Source organism: Solanum lycopersicum, chromosome 2 (assembly GCF_036512215.1).
Source record: "Solanum lycopersicum chromosome 2, SLM_r2.1".
Classification (NCBI taxonomy): Eukaryota; Viridiplantae; Streptophyta; class Magnoliopsida; order Solanales; family Solanaceae; genus Solanum; species Solanum lycopersicum.
The window spans coordinates 40,317,840-40,340,025 of record NC_090801.1 but is presented as its reverse complement, the minus strand read 5'-3'; the positions used below and the strand labels follow the sequence as shown (position 1 = coordinate 40,340,025).

The following is a 22,186-nucleotide window of genomic DNA, read 5'->3' as shown; positions in this document are numbered from 1 at the left end:
ACCCCCAAGGACCAAACAAGGGGTCCTTGAGGAGGACCTTAAGGCCTAAACCCCAAGAAACCAAAAAGTTGTACAAAATATTATGACCTACCGATGGGACCCATGCCCCGTAGGTCCATCCAAACCCTATGGGGGTGGTCTGTAGGTCAAGGACCCCAAATACAGGTTGTAGAACCAAACCACGAGAAAACAGTATGACCTGTGGACCCACCCACGATCCGTGGGTAGGGTTACGTGAGTCAAAACTGCTTTGTTACCCAAGACTCTTCCTAGTGAAGGTCATTTTGGTAAATTTCTAATTAATTATTTTAGGGGTGGGGGATGGTTACCATTGATTTATTAAGGTATTTTAAGGTTTTTAAAGGTATTAAACTCCTTTTACAACTCATTATTTCAAAAGACTCAAAATTAGAAACCTCCTCTCCAAATATTCTCTCTCTCTAAAAGATCCATTGAAGGAGCAAGACCAAGGTCAATTAGGGTTCAAGGAGCAGCTTCTTCTCCAATTTCTTGTGAAAATCAACCTAAGGCTTGGATGTTTTTCATATTTTGGAAGATATTTGTAACAATTCGAAAGTCCATGACTTAGTCTAGAGACTCACATGATGAACTGAACTCTACAACATTGTTTCTAAGTCTAAATTAATGTATTGGAAATAATTAAGAAGTGTTAGAGTCAAAACATTTAAGAAATGATCATGACGTTCGGATAATTGTGAAAGGTGAGCTAATGTGCCTTGGCATGTTTCAAGGGGTTTTAAGAGTCGAAATTTAGTCAAATTTGGTAAAAAGGTGTAAAAAATATAGAAGAGTGTGTTTAGGGTCAAAATGTCTGAGTATGACTCCCCAAGGATCATCCTAGGGGTTCTTGAGGACCCTTGCATTTGACCCTAAAAGTTGTCAATTGACAGTGGCAGTCTACGAACCAAATTATGAGTCATTGATGGTCGTGGTTAGGGACTTATACATTTTCCCAAAGTGGAAGAAAAGGGACTCTCTGAATCAAACCACGGACTTCCAGTATGGCACTCTGGTTTGGTCGACGCCCCGTAGACGGGAGTTCGTTGTTTGATGGTCGAGTTCACTAGTAAGTTTTTAGTTTAGTATGTTAGTTGGTTAATTAATTATTTAATTAATTAAGGGTTAAGGGGTAATTAAGTTAGTCGGTGGACTATATAAGAGTAACCTTCATTAACCTAACCCAACACCTCATTATTTCCCAAACCCAATCCTCTCCAACTTCTTTCTACTTTCTCTCTCTATTCCAAGACCCCATCGAAGACCAAGTTTCAAGATTCACTAGGGATTCAATACTCAATCTTTTATCCATCATTATTGAAGGAATCCTAAGGTATGGAAGCTATTCACTCTTGGAATCTCTTTCCCCAAGAGACTCTTCAAAGTTTGTTTCCAATAATGTCAAAAACAGGGGTTTTCATCCAATTTCGTGAATGATATTTTAAATTGATTTTGTATTGAATTCCTCTGGTTTATATTGATATATCACTATTGTTTATGGGTTAATTGTTGCAGTTCTTTGTCTTTGACCTAATTCTATGGAAGAATTCATTATTGAACCCTTTTCTCTAACTCTAGGTTATGAATTGAGGTTGATTTGATTAGTGATAATGAAATTGACTTAGTTCTTATATAGATTACTATTAGATGGTTATAATATGTGGATTGATGGATGAATATTGTTTGATTGATGGTAAGATCTTGAAGTAGGCTTATGGAGGCTATTTGGTAAGACTTTATAATTATAAGTTTTTTACTTCAATGATGATGGTTTATACTTGATAATGATGTTCAATTGAAGTATTATATGTGAATAGATAAGGAAGATGATGATATGATGAACGTAATGGCATATTATGAATATGTTGAATTATGAGATCATGTTAAGGGTATGATGATACAAGGTTGAATATGAATCACTTGTGTGCCTTATTATGATATGACTATGATGTGATTATCTCACTACATGAAGGGTTGTTCTGAAAGGAAATTCTCATGCAATACCTAATGAGCTAATGACATGATTATATAAGGGGTTAGTCTCCTATGGCATATATTAAGATATGATGAATAAGAAAGGCTTAAAGACATTTCAAAAGGGACTTTAGCGTAGCATCGAGCAAACTAGATATGAGAGGTGTCCCTTCCTAATGTGGGAAGGTAGGTTCACAATGATTCTCATGAGATGAAGACTCCAAGGCTAATGGGAATGTAGAATGTTAAATAAATATATCCTAGTTCCTTAACTATGTTGACCACATAGGAATTCTAACTAGTGGAGCGACCTAGAATGCTACGTTCATGTTTTAGTTCTACCTTGGCAAGTAGAGCTCCTTCTTTCTCTGTAGGGTTTCATGACACCGGATTCCATGTTTAGCTCACATGGTCTACTATCGGTTAAGGCGATTGTTCCCGAAAGTAAAATGAATGATTAAAAGTAATAAAGTGAACACTAACTAGGGTGACTTAAGGGGTTCTACTTAGTTTAGGTAAGGGTATGGGACTTTACCTATGCATTGCACAAGTTGACCTTGAGAGGAGTCCTAGAGGTTGTTCTTATGCACTTATGATATGAATAAAATGCTTATGTTGACTTTACATGTTGATGATCCTATATGATGTTGGTTTCATTGATGAACATGATACTGGTCTAAGTTGATATATATGATGATGAATATGCATGATATGAAGATATATGAAATGTAGGCATTGCTTATGTTCTCTTGATTATGTGGGGTTATGGGGGTTCACATGATCATTGCACTTGTAAGCTTGGGATGGGATTGTGAGTAAGGGTCTTATATGCTTTGTACATGAATTGTTGTTATGACATTGTGTTGGAGTTATTCATGTTTATATGACCTTAATATGATGTTAATCATGTTTATATGACTTTATGATGATGTTGGTCTTGTATTGGATATGAACTTATCTTAAGCGATATTATGTCTATTGACTTGTATTTGCTCTTGCATGTACATAAAAGGCTTTCAAAGTGACTTATCATGGTTTTGAACAAAATGTCCTTTTATGCATGATTTCAATGGTTTTACTTGCATATGTTTCTATACTTAGTACATGTGGTTTGTACTAACACATATTCTTTCCCTTTTCCCCAAACAATGTAGGTTCAGGCCATTGAAGTGTATGTGGCCACTTTGAAGGAAGACTTGGACTTATTTCCCAAGTTATTGGTAGGTTCTCAAGTCCAAGGATGTTGCCATTCTTCTATTCTAGCTATGATGTTGTTTATGTCTAAAGACATTTGTTCCTTCCTTTATCATTTGAGACTATTGTTGTAAGCCTATATGTGGCATATTGTATTGAATTAAGGGTTATGCCCAATATTGTAATTCTCTATTAGATTGTTTAATGTGAGACAAATTATTAGACTATATCATATGGATTGTTATATTGCTTAAACGAGAAGTCTATGTAAACTTCATAAGCGAAGAGTCTATGTAAACTCCATATATGATAGTAAGAAGTCTAAGTATACTTCACTATGTCAAAGTTTTTAATTTTCTGTATTTCAGACCTATGATATGTTATGACGAATGATAACGGCTAGTCCAAGTCCTCTTCGAGGACGATGATGCCGATTACATCTAGGGGGTGCTCCCCAGTCGTGATAATATCACCCAAAGAGCACCTTCAGACTATGTTTTTAAGATTTCCAAATTCCCTCAAACGTAGGGTTTTCGATCTACATCATGGGTCTTCTTCTAAATGATTTCAATTTTTGATTTATGGTCTGTTATAGTTTATTATGCTTAATTAAGATTGGATTGATGGAGCATTGTTGTTTTATGATGAAAATTTCACTAAATTGACTTCATGATGTGGGAATTTTTTAATATTGACCAAATTATGTGAATAACGGTTAATATTGGTGTAATTTCATGATTTTAGTATAATTGTACATGTATAATTGATTAACCTAATATCCTATGATGAAATTGATATAGTGTAGGGTTATGTCATGAAAAAGTCAAATTGAGGGTTTAGATGTGACCCTATAAGATTGGTGGACTTATGGATGAATTGTCTTAGACTAGATCACCTAGACCTTAATTTCTTATAAGTAAAGCTTGATGATATGAATTAACTTAATTAGGTCTTATATGAGGGATCATGGTTGTGTGGTATTAAGATTGAGCTATATGTCTCTTGTATGACTATCATTGATCAAGTATGAGGCATGTGGATAAATTACCTTTAGAATTAGGTATGTTTGATGATCATGGGAGACATTGCTCGAGAGTAAGGCTTGTAACATGAAGATGACTCCTAGGGATTTAAGGGAAAGTGAATAAGCCAAGTTTGTCAAGGCTTCAAGAAAGATCCTATTATGTATGTTGAGTTGCATATGACATGATTGTGGAAGGACTTTACCCACATGACCTACAATATAAGAATATGAGCTTATACATGCAATGAATGAACTACTTAAGTTATGAATATGTTCATGTCTAATGTAATGAATGCTAGATGTTTTGATTTATATGGTATATCGTCCTTGAATGCAATAATGAGAATTATGTATGATGGTGATATTACGTGCATGTTTATGAACAATTGAAGAGTGAAGTGTCTATGATGATAATGTTGTTGTTGTGTCATTGAGTGGGCAATCACACACACCCCATTCATGAATATGACTATGATGTGACTAAGATATTGTTGAAGGGCTAATTCTTATATGCCCCTTTAATTTACACATGACTGTGTATGGTCTGTATATGAATATGATAGAATTGTGTGTTGAATGAAAAACTATTCTCACGGACACACTATGAATATGATGTGATTACTCACATAATGATGATTTTAAGGTTGAAAGGTCATTCTTTGAGCTACTATGATTTGATGTTGGTTTGAGTGCATAGTGATTTTTTTCCATAAATACGAATTTAAGAAAAGACTTAATATGAACTATAAAAGGAATTATGCTTAGAACCAAGTGGCTATGAATATGAGATAGAAGTTTTTATACTAGAATGTCCGGCTTTTCAATGTAAGTGATCTCATGAGATGGAGATCTTTTACGCTAGAAAGTTTAGGTTTCTAGTAGAAATCCCGCATAGGTCATTAGCTAGTGGATCCATCTAAAAGCTAATTATGGTAGTTCTACCTTAGGCAAGTAGGACACCTCCTTACGGTGTGGGATTAAGACATTGGATTCCATGTTGCTCACATGGTCTATATCGGTTAAGGCTAAATTTCCATATATGATAAGAATATGAATTATGATAAGAACATGATATATGTACTATGTTCCTTAAGAAGTTCTACTTAGTGTGGATTGGGGTATGGGACTTCATTCATGCATTGCACAAGTGGTCTTTGAGGGTGATTGTGCTATGTTATGTTATGACATGATGATTTTGAGCTAAAGGTAGCTTATATGAATGGTGAACATGAATGATACCTATGACTTCTTAATGAGATTTACTTAGTGTGAGTGGGGGTATGGGACTTTATTTATACATTGCACTAGCAGACTTATAAAGGGGTTATGGTGTGATTTCCTTATGCTATGAAGATGTATGAATTATATATGGATGAAATGGATTGTTGCTAATAGTGACTTTACTTATTACAAATTATGAACATGAATGTCATGAATGTCTCCTTGTCTGTGAGTGTCGGCTATCGATAAGGTCAAGGCATGTTATGCATGATTATGGTTCCCTAAAAGCAATACTTAGTGTAGATAGGATTATGGGATCCTATCTATGCATTGCACAAGTATAGCTTAGGTTGATTATGTGATAGCTCTATTATGATGACATGATCTTGGTATGTATTTATATATGTGAACCATTTATTGTAAACATTGGAGTACGTATTGTGCTTATGTTGGAGACTACGCTTGTGATTATGTTGATATTCTTATGTTATGATGAATTGTACATGAGTTGTCTATGAGCTACATTGTCCAAATATTTCAAAGATGATGTTAAAAAATGGCATAAAACATGATTTAAAATAAAATATCCTTTTTATGCATGTTTCAAGTATTTTTATGCATAACTTTCATTCTTAGTACATTTTGTGCTAACCATATTTCTACAATTTCTGTAAATGTAGGGTTTGGAGATATTAGATTCCATCCTCGTAGTTAGGACCGTAGTAGATCAAGAAGAAGAAGATTGGTGAGTCCTAATCGTACTTGAGGACTTGATCATATATTTTTTATGTCTTTCTTTTTATGTTTTAAACTTATGTAAATGATATGTCTCTAAGGTTGTATTCAAGAGTTTTAATCCAAGTATTATAGATGGTTTGAGACTCGTGTCATAGACTCTCTCATTTTATAAAGGACTTCGATTATAAAGAAATGTTTTTAAATTTCCGCATTTTTTCCCTTGCTCTTACGTTATGATATGTTTGAGGCTTGTATGATACTTTTCGGAGTCTTGTACATCGTGTTATGTCTAGAGGTAGTCCTCGATCGTGACACTAGACTTCAAACTAGAATTTATGTTGTAAGGCCTTAGCTTAGGTTGGATTTAGCTCTGTTCTTGCGTTGTAGGATTCTTAGAATGCTTTTAGGAGTCTTAAAACTTAAGTTTATATGTGTCCGTTGGTTTTGTGTGATTGTGTGCCTTCATTGTTTATTTTTGAGCTTTTACTGTGATATTATTGTGATTGTGGGCATGAGGTCGTGGACTTGGACTAGCTAGAGTTTCAAGTTAGTACGACTATACTGAAACATATGTTTACCCTAATAGTTATCTGATTCGATTGTATTGCGAGTGAATGATTTACTTATGATTGATATGTATTCATGCTCATGACATCTATATTTGATCACAGGTGGAGTCGAAAATGAAAGGAGATGAATTTTTAATATTTAAAACTGATTACGGTGGATTTTATCAAACTTGGGGCTCTGAGGAAGTATGTTATTTTTCACTTTGGAAATTTGTTTTTGTTTTTTTTTAATGAGAAAATGTATCCTTTTCTTATATTCTTGATTTAAAAGTGATATATACTTTAAACCCATTGATTTTTACTGTAGAGATATGGTTCTTGAGGAATGTAAGCTATTTTATGAAATTTAAGAACTGAAAAGAAAAATTATTTAAATATACGGATTGCTATGATTTGTTCAAAAATAATTTGCTTTTACTGTATTGTGAGCTCCAAGGATGATTTAGGTTGCACTTCATGCACACTATGAGCCCCGGCAGCCCGTGACTATGGGGAGCTCATTAACAGAACCATCAAAAATTGCATTTTGGGGTCGTTTGCTTAAAGTTTTAATCGAAGTGAAATATTTGATCATCAGAAGCTCCAAAACAGGAAAATTTGAATAAAAGTCAAATGAATTACCGAATGACTTAATTGTCAGTACTTACAGGTCATAAATGACTTGAGACAATTATAAAAAACCTCTAACCACCAAAAATATTGAATAACACAAAAAATAATTTGAATATTAAATCAAACATTTTCCTCTATTATTAGAATTATCTTTTTGAACATTTCTTTTACCCTTACATTATTAATCTTTCTTTTAAATTATGATATTTATAATTTTTAATTTATGTAATAAATTTGTAAAGAAAAAAAAGTGAGAAGTACTAACTCATATATAGGTTACTCGTCTTTTTGAATAAAATAAATAAGAAAAACAAGAAAAATATAATTCAGAAGGTACAATTCATCTAACCGTTCATCGATAACAAAAATAATAGATGCTTACATTTTGTAATCAAGAACTAGAAAAATAAAGTATAGCCAAATCTCTTGTTTCCATTAAATTTTATTAATCATAATCAAAATTCTAATATCTATTTATACATGTGAAAATCATATGTAATAATAAACTTATAAACACGTATTGATGTCGTTAAAATAAATATAATTATTAAAATTAGATAAAATTTTGTATCAAATTTCTAAATTTTATCTTTACCGCAAAATAACTTTAACGAACTTTACTTTGTGACACTAAAATATTATCGTTATTGCTGTAAAATAAATTTAAAATTATAATAAAAAAGTATTTTATAATTGTTGGGTTTTAGCAAGTGTGAATGGGAAAAGAAAAGAGAGAATATGAAAAGTGAGGGAACTACTTTGGAGGGAAAATGAATAGTCATTTGCAAAATACAAATGAAAAATCACTTCTCCCATATCGGCAAAAGAAATGGAAATTGTTGTCCTTATAGAAGGAACACTTCCATTACTTCTTAAAAGAGATAAGAAGAAGATGTCCCTCGCGCCGTCGTCGTCGCTCGGCTTTGGCTTTGGCTTTGGATTGATTGATAAATTTTTTGGACAAAATTTATTTAATCAGTTTTTGTTAAATCAAATAAATCCTGTTAATATTATCTCTTGTAATATTCTGAAAAGTTGTTACTTTTCCGAAAAGTCGTTACTTTCCAAAAAGTAGTTATTTTCCTAACAGACACATTTTTTCGAAAAGTTGTTATTTTTTCCAAAAGACACAACTTTCTGGATAAAATGGGTCTGAACAGATTTCACTGAACAGACATGTTCCTTGCTGAAAATGGCTATAAAAGGAAGTCAATTTTTGATTTTTCAAACACTGAAAATTTTTCTTTCTCTGCAATTATTTTTCTCTCAAATAAAATCAAAGTGTCGATCGACTGAGTCTGTGTGACTTGTTGCTGTTCTTAAGTTCGTTGAAGTTAAAGAAGTTTGAGGTACCGCTATTTCTTTAACAGGTTTAATCTGTTTTATCTTGGGAGAAATTAATCCATAACCTTGGGTACAGTGAGAGGATTAAATTTCTTAAGGACACACAGTAGTTTCTGTGGACTCGGATTAATTCTTGTATTCTATATTATTTTCTGTTTCATCTTATTTCTGTTTCTGTTTATTAACTTTATAAATACAAGTTATTGTAAGAATAACAATCTTAAGAAATTTAACAGTTTCTGTATTTGAGGTTTCTGGAGATTAAAACCTTTATGGTTTTCTACTCTGCTTGAATTTTTAAAATTCATTCGATTAACGATTAAAAGAACATAAAAATTTTATCATTAAATCAGAAACAGTTTGTGTAAAGATTTGTTCTTTACTGTTAGTATTTTAAATACTTAATTTTTCTGCCAATTGTGACAAAAAAAAGACTAATTCAAGTCAAACAAATGCTGGAACAGTAAGTGCTGCAACAACAACGGTTGCACATAATCGTTCAAATGCTGCCTTAGCATCGACTGAGAAACCTGCAAAGTTTTCTGGAGTCAACTTTAAGAGATGGCAGCAAAAGATGTTCTTCTATCTCACTACGTTGAGTCTGCAGAAGTTCATCAATGAGAATGTTCCTGTTATGTCATATGAAACTCCGGCTGATGAACGATTCTTGGTAACAGAAGCATGGACACACTCAGATTTTTGTGTAAAAATTATATTTTGAGTGGTCTGCAAGATGATCTGTACAATGTGTACAACAATGCAAAAACCTCAAAAGAACTCTGGGATGCTTTAGAAAAGAAGTACAAAACAGAAGATGCCGGAATGAAGAAATTCATTGTGGCAAAATTTCTAGACTTTAAGATGATAGACAGTAAGACTGTCGTCATCCAAGTTCAAGAATTTCAGGTCATAATCCATGATCTCCTTGCTGAAGGTATAAATTTATTTAATGCCTATGTTAGAAATATTAAGTTTTCCCTTAATACTCACATAACCTTTAATGTAGGATTGATTGTGAATGATGTTTTTCAAGTGGCTGCAATTATTGAAAAGTTACCTCCATTGTGGAAGGACTTTAAAAACTACTTGAAACACAAACGCAAGGAGATGACTGTTGAAGATCTCATAGTAAGGTTGAGAATCGAAGAGGATAATAAGGCTGCAGAAAAGAGGTCACGTGGTAATTCAGCAATATCTGGATTAAATTTTGTTGAAGAAGATTCCACAAAATTAAAGAAAAGAAAGAAAGCATCTGGTCCAAAAAGCAATCCTCCTAAGAAGAAATTCAATGGAAACTGCTTTAATTGTGGTAAAAATGGTCATAGGGCTAATGAATGCCGGGGTCCTAAGAAGGACAAGAAAAAGAAGGATCAAGCAAACTTGGCTGAATCCAAAGGAGAAATAGACGATCTGTGTGCAATGCTTTCAGAATGTAACTTGGTTGGAAATCCAAGAGAATGGTGGATAGATTCTGGTGCCTCATGCCATGTTTGTGCCAACAAAAAATTATTTTCATCATATACTCCAGTACTTACAGATGAAAAATTGTTTATGGCAAACTCCGTTGTTGCAAAGGTGGAAGGAACTGGCAAAGTCCTATTAAAGATGACATCAGGGAAGGTGGTGACTTTGAATAGGGTCTCATATGTTCCAGAATTGAGAAAGAATTTAGTTTCAATTCCAGTTCTGACCAAGAATGGATTTAAATGTGTATTTGTTTCTGATAAAGTAGTAGTAAGCAAAAATGATATGTATGTAGGAAAAGGCTACCTTAGTGATAGCCTTTTCAAACTCAATGTAATTGCAGTTGATATGAATAAAGATTTTGCTTCTTCTTACTTGCTTGAGTCTAAATATTTATGGCATGAACGTTTGGGACACGTTAATAACAAAACCTTGCGAAAACTGATTAACTTAAATATTTTGCCAAAATTTGAGTGCAACAAATTAAAATGTCAAATTTGTGTTGAATCTAAGTATGCTAAGCATTCTGATAAATCTGTTGAAAGGAATTCAAATCCTTTAGAATTGATTCACACTGATATTTGTGACATGAAGTCAACACCATCACGTGGTGGGAAAAAGTATTTCATAACTTTTATTGACCATTGCACTAGATATTGTTATGTCTATTTGCTAAATAGTAAGGATGAAGCAATAGATGCATTTAGGCAATATAAAACTGAAGTTGAAAATCAGTTAGATAAAAAGATCAAAATGATCAGAAGTGATAGAGGTGGAGAATATGAATCTCCATTTGTAGAAATATGTTTAGAAAATGGAATAATCCATCAAATTACTGCTCCCTACACTCCTCAGTCTAATGGAATTGCAGAAAGAAAAAATCAAACTTTAAAAGAAATGATGAATGCATTACTTATAAGTTCAGGTTTACCACAGAATTTGTGGGGGAAAGCTATCCTTACAGCAAATCAGATACTTAATAGAGTGCCTCACTCAAAGACAAATGTAATTCCATATGAAAAATTGAAAGGTAGAAAATCCAATTTGAAATATTTTAAAGTGTGGGGGTGTCTAGCCAAAGTCCAAGTTCCTATACCTAAGAGGGTAAAAATAGGACCTAACACTGTGGATTGTGTATTCATTGGATATGTCACAAACAGTAAGGCATGTCATTTTTTGGTTCATAAGTCCGAACATCCGGATATTCATGATAATACGATAATGGAATCAGATAGTGCTGAAATTTTTGAACATATCTATCCGTATAAAACTAGACTTGAGTCATCTAGTGGGGGATCTAAACAAACCAGAGAAGAACCAAAAGAGAATGAACAAAATGAAGAAAATCCAAGACGCAATAAACGTCAAAAGACATCTACTTCATTTGCGATTTTGTAACATTTCTTCTTGAAAGTGAGCCTCAAACATTCAAGGAAGCAATGTTGTCTAGCGACTCAACCTCTTGGAAGGAGGCTGTTAATAGTGAAATTGAATCAATCTTAAGCAATCATACTTGGGAGTTGGTTGATCTTCCTCCAGGGAACAAACCCTTGGGTTCAAAATAGATCTTTAAAAGGAAGATGAAAGACGATGGAACTATTGACAAATATAAAGCAAGACTTGTTGTCAAAGGTTTTAGACAAAAAGAAGGTCTTGATTATTTTGACACATATTCGTCGGTGACTAGGATTACATCAATTCGGATGTTAATTGCACTAGCTGCAGTATACGGTCTTGAAATTCATCAAATGGATGTGAAAACAACCTTCTTAAATCGAGAGCTTGAAGAGGAAATTTACATAGAACAACCTGAGGGTTTTGTAGTTCCTGGTAAAGAAAAGAAAGTGTGCAAACTTATTAAGTCACTTTATGGGCTAAAACAAGCACCAAAACGATGGCATGCAAAGTTTGATCAAACCATGTTGTCCAATGGATTTAAGATCAATGAATGTGATAAATGTGTTTACATTAAAGATACTCCAAATCAGGAAGTAATTTTATGCCTATATGTAGATGATATGCTTATAATGAGCAAAGACATTGCTAATATAAAAGCTACAAAGCGTATGCTTGCTAGTAAGTTTGATATGAAAGATTTAGGAGTTGCTGATGTGATATTAGGAATTAAAATTCTTAAAACTCCTAACGGTCTAGCATTGTCTCAAACTCATTATATTCAAAAGATACTTGAAAAATTTAAATTTTTGAATTTTAAAAGGGTAAAGACTCCAATTGATGTAAATCTTCATCTTGCAAAGAATAAAGGCGAAAGTCAGTCTCAATTGGACTATGCTAGCGTATTGGGAAGCTTAATGTATGTCATGAATTGTACACGACCAGACATAGCTTGCGCTATCAGTAAACTGAGTCGATACACAAGTAATCCTAATCATAATCATTGGTTGGCAATGAAGAGAGTTTTGGGATACTTAGATGACACTCAAAACTATGCTTTACATTACAACAGATATCCAGCCGTTCTTGAAGAATATAGTGATGCAAATTGGATTACTGAGTCAACTGAAATAAAATCCACAAGTGGATACGTTTTTACTATTGGTGGAGGAGCAATATCTTGGAAATCATCCAAACAAACATGTATAGCTCGCTCTACAATGGATTCTAAATTCATTGCTTTAGACAAGGCAGGTGAAGAAGCTGAATGGCTCCGGAATTTCTTAGAAGATATTCCATTTTGGCCCAAACCAATGGCTCCTATATGCATACATTGTGATAGTCAAGCTGCAATAGGAAGGGTTGGAAGCATTATGTATAACGGCAAGTCTCGTCACATAAGACGAAGACATAACTCTGTGAGACAACTACTCTCTAGTGGAATTATCACAATTGACTATGTGAAGTCAAACGATAATGTGTCGGATCCACTTACAAAAGGCCTAAATAGAGAGGGAGTTGAGAAATCATCGACGGGAATGGGACTATGGCCGAGAACAAGTCATCGTGGCGGTAACTCTACCTAGAAGACTGGAGATCTCAAGATCTAGGTTCAAGGAGATAAAACAAAGTCATTGATGACGGTTCAACATTGTCAAAGAAAAAAAATTTATTATTATTATTTTATGGTCCATTCTCATGACGAGACAATGTTTAGTAACCAGGATAAAGACATAAGGACTTTTTAATGGTTTCTAAGTTTGATACAGGAAATATCAAATGGTGTATCTATGGGATAACACATTTAGAAATCACCTATGTAAGTGTGAAGTGTAAGTCGCTTGAAGGAGAATCCGGTAAGGCCAGTTCTTTAAGCACTTACTATCCAAGATGTGTTCTTGGCTGAAACGAACAAAACAATGAGAACTAAGAACAGTCCAAGGGTTGATTGTGTGACATATGTTGTCTAGGTGTACACCAAAGTTCGACGGTTCAAAGATATCAAATCTACCGATTGACCGAGTATATCCGATATATGTTCACTACGGAAAGTTTAAAGGGAAACCTACTTATCCAGATGCGATTAACCTTTACCTACAAGACACACAAGTTTTTTCATGCATATGTTTTAACAATAGCCTTTCCCATTCATGTAGGGTATTGTTGGGTTTTAGCAAGTGTGAATGGAAAAAGAAAAGAGGGAATATGAAAAGTGAGGGAACTACTACTTTGGAGGGAAAATGAAAAATCATTTGCAAAATACAAATGAAAAGTCACTTCTCCCATATCGGCAAAAGAAATGGAAATTGTTGTCCTTATAGAAGGAAACACTTCCATTACTTCTTAAAAGAGATAAGAAGAAGATGCCCCTCGCGCCGTCGTCGTTGCTCGGCTCGGCTTTGGATTTGGATTTGGCAAATGATGTGATTGATTGATAAATTTTTTGGACAAAATTTATTTAATCAATTTTTGTTAAATCAAATAAATCCTGTTAATATTATCTCTTGTAACATTCTTAAAAGTTGTTACTTTTCCGAAAAGTCGTTACTTTTCAAAAAGTAGTTATTTTCCTAACAGACACATTTTTTCGAAAAGTTGTTATTTTTTCCAAAAGACACAACTTTCTGGATAAAATGAGTCTGAACAGATTTCACTGAACAGACATGTTCCTTGCTGAAAATGGCTATAAAAGAAAGTCAATTTTTGATTTTTCAAACACTGAAAATTTTTCTTTCTCTGCATTTATTTTTCTCTCAAATAAAATCAAAGTGTCGATCGACTGAGTCTGTGTGACTTGTTGTTGTTCTTACGTTCGTTGAAGTTAAAGAAGTTTGAGGTACCGCTATTTCTTTAACGGGTTTTAATCCGTTTTATCTTGGAAGAAATTAATCCATAACCTTGGGTACAGTGAGGGGATTAAATTTGTTAAGGACACACAGTAATTTCTGTAGACTCGAATTAATTCTTGTATTCTATATTATTTTCTGTTCATCTTATTTCTGTTTTTGTTTATTAACTTTATAAATACAAGTTATTGTAAGAATAACAATAATAGTATGTTTTGTCACTTTGGAACGTGTGTAAACACATGAAAGAAAACTGCCGTCCAAAATTCAACGCAGTATTTGACTTCAGTTGACGACAATTCTAAATCGGTTTAGGTTCGAGGAGGATTAGGAATCATATTTTAATTATTTTAATTATTTATTTTTTGGGGACCAAACTGTGAAAGCATATTTAAATGCTTTTTTTACTTTTCAAATGACTTTTTATGCTCCCTCACTCTACAGTCTATAACGCGTAATCAATATGCATCACAAAAAAATAATACACCCTAGACTCCTCTCCACACCACTCGTTATAATTTATGTGATATTAAGTGTTGTTTTTGGTTTAGTTTTAGTTTTAGTTTTTATTTTTGTTTTTGTAAATTAATTTTTTAAATTATATTATTTTAATATTTTAAAATTGAAGATATTCAGAAACTATATAAGAAGTATTATAAATTGCAAATTGTTATATATCAATATAACAAAAAAATACATTATGAAATATTAGTTAATATCATATCACTTGATCTCAAAAAGGAAATTACGATAACTAAAAAGGAATGGAGGGAATAATTTTTTTATTTTAATTATGCATTTAATTTAAAAATTAAAATTAATATATTTTTAAAAAATCATATAAAATAATATAAATAATAATAATGTATAATCAAAAAAGATTTTTTTTTAAAAATGTGATGATTAAAAAGTTAGTTGAATTTTATTATATTGAAAAGTATGTATAAATTGTTGACCGAGCAAATAGTACCTTTTTGTTTTATTAACATTTGCAATTATTATTATATAGTACCTTAAATATTTATCAACATTTGGAATTATTATACTCTTTGACTCTGTCAACATGAGAAAATGTGTTTTGAAGAGTAAGGTTTATTTATCCCTTAATATTTTGGATATAGAAAAAGAGATTAATTTATATTTACTAACAGTGAATAGTACTATCCGTTTATTTTTAGAAATATTTATTTTTTTAATTTAATGATTATATTTTTATATTTAAAGATTAATGATTCTTTTAATTTTTATTTTTCTTTTTTTAAACAAACTCTATAAATTTAAGATTTTTAGGAATAAAATTCAAATATTATTTATACTAACGACTATGAGTATTACTTAAATAAATTAGTTTGAGTATTACTTGAATAAATTGGAATGCATATGATGGTATACGATTAAAATTTATTTTCAATTAATTTTTGTATTATCGATAAGATAAACTAAGAAGAGAATTGAAAAAAAAAGAATTAAGCAGAGAAAAGTTGAAGCAATGGAAGCATCTATTCAGAAACTTTTTCATGTTAGAAAGAAGACTTAATAAGTTATAAATAATATTTTTTATGAAATCAATTAGTCTAAATTAAAAAAAAAAAGTAAAAAGTTACTATTGATAATTGTCTCAAATTGCTTCAACGGTATTATGGGAATGAGGTAAAAATAATGAGGACAAGAAAACACTGCAAAAATCTGCTTATCTTTGACAACCAAGAAAAATCCTAAATAAACTCATATAATTAACTTAGAGTTCAAATTATCATATAATATTATTTAAAATTTAATAATAAATAATATATTTTGAAAAATAAATATTTCTACAAAATGAGATGAAAGTTGTTATAGAATAATAATTGCAAATGTTAATAAAACAAAATATTTTCATTGTGGGGAAATAGTTAGGTCCTCAAGTTATTGTCTTCGTGTGGAGTTCGGTGTTATATGACTTAGCATATTTACACTTTCAATTAATTTAAAATAGCGTTATTTTTAATTCTTAAAGTTAATGAATGTTTAATTTATTTTATCAAGAACATAGAATATATAATAGACTCTACGAATCGTAAGAGTTTGAGGCAAAAAATTCATTACCATATTGTTCAATACTAGTAACACTATAAAATAGATAAAGATAATTGGAAGAATAGAACAATAATCCTTCATCTATTTCAATTTTGTGTAGTTCATTGTTCTATTCCACACCAAATCGTACATATCATAAGCCTAATAATTTCGATTTTCAATTTATGATATACTTTTCATATAAGAATAAAAATATATTCTATAATATTGTAATATAAGTGATTAAATTTGATCTAGCAATCCTATTTTTTTGTGATACAAAATAATATATCTCTCATCTCATGAAAAAAAACCTTATTTGAATTAACATTCTTAAAAACCTTAGATATCATTTCAATTATTAACTATATTTATATTGGAGATTATTACTTTTTGTTTCAAATATTTACCAATAAAATAGTTCACAAAAAATAATCAGACTTTGCATATGTAAGTATAACATGTAAATGGTAAAATGCTTGAAAAATATTATTACTAATAATAATACAACAACCGATATATCAAGGCATTTTTAAAATTTGAATTCTAAATAGAATAACTATACCATGAAGCTTAATGGACGAATTTTAAAAATCAAAACAAAAAAAAAAAAGATGTATAGATTTTTATAATAAATTGGCATTACTTAAAATTTTTTGTAATTTTGGTTAAATGAATGATTATAACTTTTAGATTTAATATTCTTCTTTATGGCAATAATGTTGTAAAGAATTGGTTAAATAAATTTTAGGCTTTAATTTTCTCCTTTATGGGCAGTAATACCACACCTCCACCATCCCATAATCTTCCCCACCTACTCAAGGTTTATTATTATGTTTATGACACTTTTTCTTTTATTCTATTGTACTCCAATTTGAAACGATTAAGAATAAAAAAGTACTTATTATTTTGCAATAATTTTTATTGGTTGTGATATTCTTTGGCATTCCTCAATATAATCTTAAAAATAGAGGTTTTGAAAATAATATTAGATATACTTGAAAGAATGTTATCTTATATTGTTCATTTATCTTATATTCTTCTTCCTGTTTTAATATTTTTCTTATTAATTTGCTCTTATTTTACAATAGATTACCAACACGAAGTCTTAAGGTTGAACAACACTTTTTGCAAATTATGGAACAACACTTTTTGCAAATTATGTATTTATATTTTGTTTTACAGTGGTGATGTCTTAGATTTATATTTTATTTTTTGATAAGTGTATATGTGTGATATTGTCTAAAGAATTTCATTGATAATTTTTTTATTATTATTTGTAATTTGATTATTTTATGATAGTTTTTAGTATATCAATTTTATCAAAGTTTGAGTTCATGATAATTAATATATTTGAAAAAATATTCTTATCATACAATGTTGGAATTCACCTAGAAGCTAAAGATCTTATGCAACTATTATCGAAGGTAATCATTGAGTCCAGACAAAGTGAAGGTTGTGATTTCCTTTGTCATCATTTTGATGAACGATTGAAGATTGTATATTTGACAGTGAAAGATTCACTCTAATTATGGACTAGTTTGAACGAAAGATATGACTATCTTAAGATAACAATATTGCTATAGGCTTATTATAAGTGGATTCACTTACCGTTACAAGTTTTTGAAACTCTATATATATATATATATATATATATTACTTTCATGTATACAAAATTGCTTCCCTATTAAAATTATGTAGGAAACATACAAATGATAATGTATGTTGGCAAAGAATCTTGTTAGTTTTATGTCTCAATTTGATAATACAATAATAATATCGGGTATGAAATTTTAAAAAGTATTCTAAATTGATCTCATGCAACGAATGATTTAAAGAATGAAAAGGTTAATGGCCTTATTTATTAAAGGAATCTTTTTGTGGCTGAGCAAGATACTATTCTATGATTGAAAAATCATGAAATTGTTCTATTACCAAAAACAAATGAGTTAGAAGCACATGAAAACTCTAAAAGAAAACAAAATAAAAATTGAAACCATAACAATATGTATGAGCATTCTTAAAATCCGTGGTGATGATCATTATTATAAAAGGGAGAACAACATGAATTCTTAAAACAATCATTCAATAGGTAATTGTCATCGTTGTAGTATGAAAGGTCATTGGAAGAATGAATGCCGAAAACAATCATTCAAGAGGTAATTGTCATTGTTATGGTATGAAAGGTCATTGAAAGAATAAATATCGAAAATTTGAGCATTTTGTTAGATTTTATAACACAATTTTCAAAAGGAAAAAACTAAAAATGATGCTTCTTCTTCTGTTGCTCACTCTGAATTTATCACTTATGGTAATGTACACAATTAAGAATTTTAATTATGCACATTTCAGAATTTAAAGAAGCAAATGAGAAACACAATGCCAAGAAAAGAACCCCTTTGTAGATGAAGGAGAATGTGAATATTCAACCCCTAACTAGATTCATTGAATTGCTTTACATTTATGTTCTGTGGAACTTCTAGTTCACTTGGTTCACTTTATGTAACTGAAAAAGAATATTGATTGTTTTTTTAAAATTTGTATAGAGGTTAAATGACAACCCAATTTTTGAAAGTTTTTTTTTTTTTTAGTATAATCTTCATAAATTTTTATGTAACTTATATTTATTTTTTTGGAGAGAAATAAGTTTGATGAGTTAAGTAGATCTATTATTTTTTCTAAATGATGGGTTAATGTCATGTCATTTCAACTACAATAGAAGGATATTTTGAGATATTTACTTATTTTTGAGAAAAATATAATAGGTGAATTATATTTTTGCCGTAAAAAGATAATTAGTAATTTTAGTTAATATAATTACTATTCAAAAGTTTTCTTAAAATTTATTGGTTAAACGCAATTAATTCTTACTAAGAATACTTTTTTTGGGAATGTACTTTATACATATAAATCCTTTTTAAAAATAAATAATACTAAAAATCTGTCCAAACAAAATATTAGTTGTATTTTATTTGGTCAAACACAGATTAATCTTATCAAAAATATGTTTTTTGGAAAGTGATTTTATACAAATCAACCCTTTTTTAAAAAATAAACTAATACTAGAAATCTACCAAACTAAATATCACTAATATTTTTAAAATTCTATTTGTCAAACGCATATTATTATCTTTTTTTTAAAAAAAAAATGATCTCATTTAACTTGACATATAGTTTTAAAAATGAATGAAGACTTTTTAATTTTGTGATTTTAAATTAAAATAATATCAAATATACTAAAATACTTTTTAATCTTGTAATCTTAAATATGCTACGTTGAAAACTGAAATTAAAATATTGTAAAAAAATAATAATAAAGAGGTCATTTACTAACTAAAAAAAAAGGTGGGAGTACTTTTTGTTTAACAATTACTTTATTTATTATACAAATCAACCTTTTTTTAAAAATAAGCTAATACTAGAAATCTGTCAATACAAAATATTAGTTGCTCTTTTAAAAAATAATCAAATACTAATTATCATTCAAAATTAATTAGTCAACCATAAATTATTTTTAAGTAAACTTATTTTTCAAAAAAGGAAAAGAAATTGATCAACAAATGATTAGGTTATTTTTGGAATTAATGGGTCATGCAAAGAAACCACAATCCATTTGTTTGAAAAGAAAAACCTCAAACTTTATTCTCTTTTATTTATTTCCTTTTCCTAAATTTATCATCACTATATATAAATCCATACCCTTTTAGCCTTTTAACCAAGAAGTAACCAAAAGTCATAAAAATAAAAAATAAAAATCATGTCTATTATTTACCTTTTTCTTCTTCTTTTAAAATTCAATTCCTTATCTTCTCGTGCTGCTGCTGCTTCTGTGTTTGACACTTTTGTCGATTGTCTCACAAAAAACTCAATTCCTCAATCAGAAATCTCGAAAATCGTGTACACCCCAAACAACCTTTCGTTTAACTCCATTTTACAAGCCTATATCAGAAACGGCCGGTTTTTCAACTCCTCCACTACTTCCAAACCGGTTATCATCGTCACTCCGACGGTGGAATCTCAGGTCGCCGGAGTTGTTGTTTGTACCAAACAGTTAAATTTACAGCTGAAAATCCGTAGCGGCGGGCATGATTATGAAGGCATTTCGTATATCTCCGATGTTCCTTTTATTATGCTTGATATGTTTAATTTACGATCGATTTCCATCGATACGAATGGTAAAACTGCTTGGGTACAAGCAGGTGCTATTTTAGGTGAAGTTTATTATAATATTTGGAGGAAAAGTCCAGTTTTAGGTTATCCTGCCGGGGTTTGTCCGACGGTGGGTGTGGGTGGGCATGTTAGTGGTGGTGGTTATGGGAATATGCTTCGTAAGTTTGGACTTACGGTTGATAATTTATTGGATGCTCGATTGGTTGATGTTAATGGTAGAATTTTGGATCGTAAAGCCATGGGTGAAGATTTATTCTGGGCGATTAAAGGCGGTGGTGGTGCTAGTTTTGGTGTTATTCTGGCCTTTCAAATTCAACTCGTTACATTACCACAAACCGTAACTTATTTCAGAGTTGAAAGGTTTATACAAGATACTACTACCACTGATGCTGTTGTTCAATGGCAGAATGTTGCTAGTAAAATCGATAATGATCTGTATATAAGGCTACTCATACAACCAATTACTGTGAAAAGCAAGTCCAAGGGTGCAAAGAGTAGTAAATCGATACGAGCAACGTTCGTCGCGTTGTTCTTGGGTGATTCTACTAGATTAATGTCTCTAATAAGCAAACAATTCCCTCTTTTGGGATTGAAAAAACAAGATTGTGTGGAAATGAGTTGGATTGATTCCGTACTACAATGGGCAAATTTCGACAACACGACAAAACCAGAAGCGTTGTTGAACCGAAAAGGGGATCCATTAACTCACTTGAAAAGAAAATCTGATTACGTACAAACCCCAATTCCTAAGAAGGAGTTGGAGTCCATTTTCGCTAAAATGATTTCTTTAGGAAAAGCAGGAATGGTGTTCAATCCATATGGGGGAAGAATGGGTGAAATTGCAGAAGGAGAAACACCATTTCCTCACAGAGCAGGTATACTTTTCAAGATTCAGTATTCAATGAATTGGCATGAAGAAGGATTAACAGCTGAAAAAGAGTACTTATCACAAATAAGAGATTTGTACAGTTTCATGACCCCATATGTTTCAAAGAATCCAAGACAAGCTTATTTGAATTACAGGGATCTTGATATTGGTATAAATGATCAAGTTTCACAACATAGTTTAGAAAAAGGAAGAGTCTATGGGACCAAGTATTTCAATAAAAATTTTGATAGGTTGGTTAAGGTGAAAACAATGGTGGATCCACAAAATTTCTTCAGAAATGAGCAGAGTATTCCTACTCAAACGAAACAGAGGAAGATTATGTGATCTCAGTATTTACTTAAATCAAATATTTTGCTCTAAATATTTTCGTTTTTACTTTATTAGTTTATGTGTTTTATATTATTACTTACTCTCTTTTTTATTTCACTTTTGAATTGACACATAATACTTCTATTAATTATAAAGTAAATGAAAAGTTTTACATTTTTCAAAGTAATTAATCATTTAATAATGGATATAATAGATAAAAAGAATTATCCTTTTTTGATTTGTTAAAATAAACAAATAATTAGAGACAATTATATAAAGAAAAGTAGACAAATAATTAGGGACAGAGATAATAATTAATAATAAACACATTAATAATTAAAAAGGAAAATATAAATGTATTTAA

General features: G+C 30.9%; 1 protein-coding gene across 1 annotated transcript; it reads left to right on the top strand.

Moving 5' to 3' along the window:
• Positions 1–20,104: 20,104 nt before the first annotated feature.
• On the top strand, positions 20,105–21,874 carry LOC101264571 (berberine bridge enzyme-like 21). Its single transcript, XM_004231509.5, has one exon. The coding sequence runs from the start codon at positions 20,212–20,214 to the stop codon at positions 21,835–21,837; it is 1,626 nt and encodes a 541-aa protein (XP_004231557.2). The 5' UTR covers positions 20,105–20,211; the 3' UTR covers positions 21,838–21,874.
• The last annotated feature ends 312 nt before the right edge of the window (positions 21,875–22,186 follow it).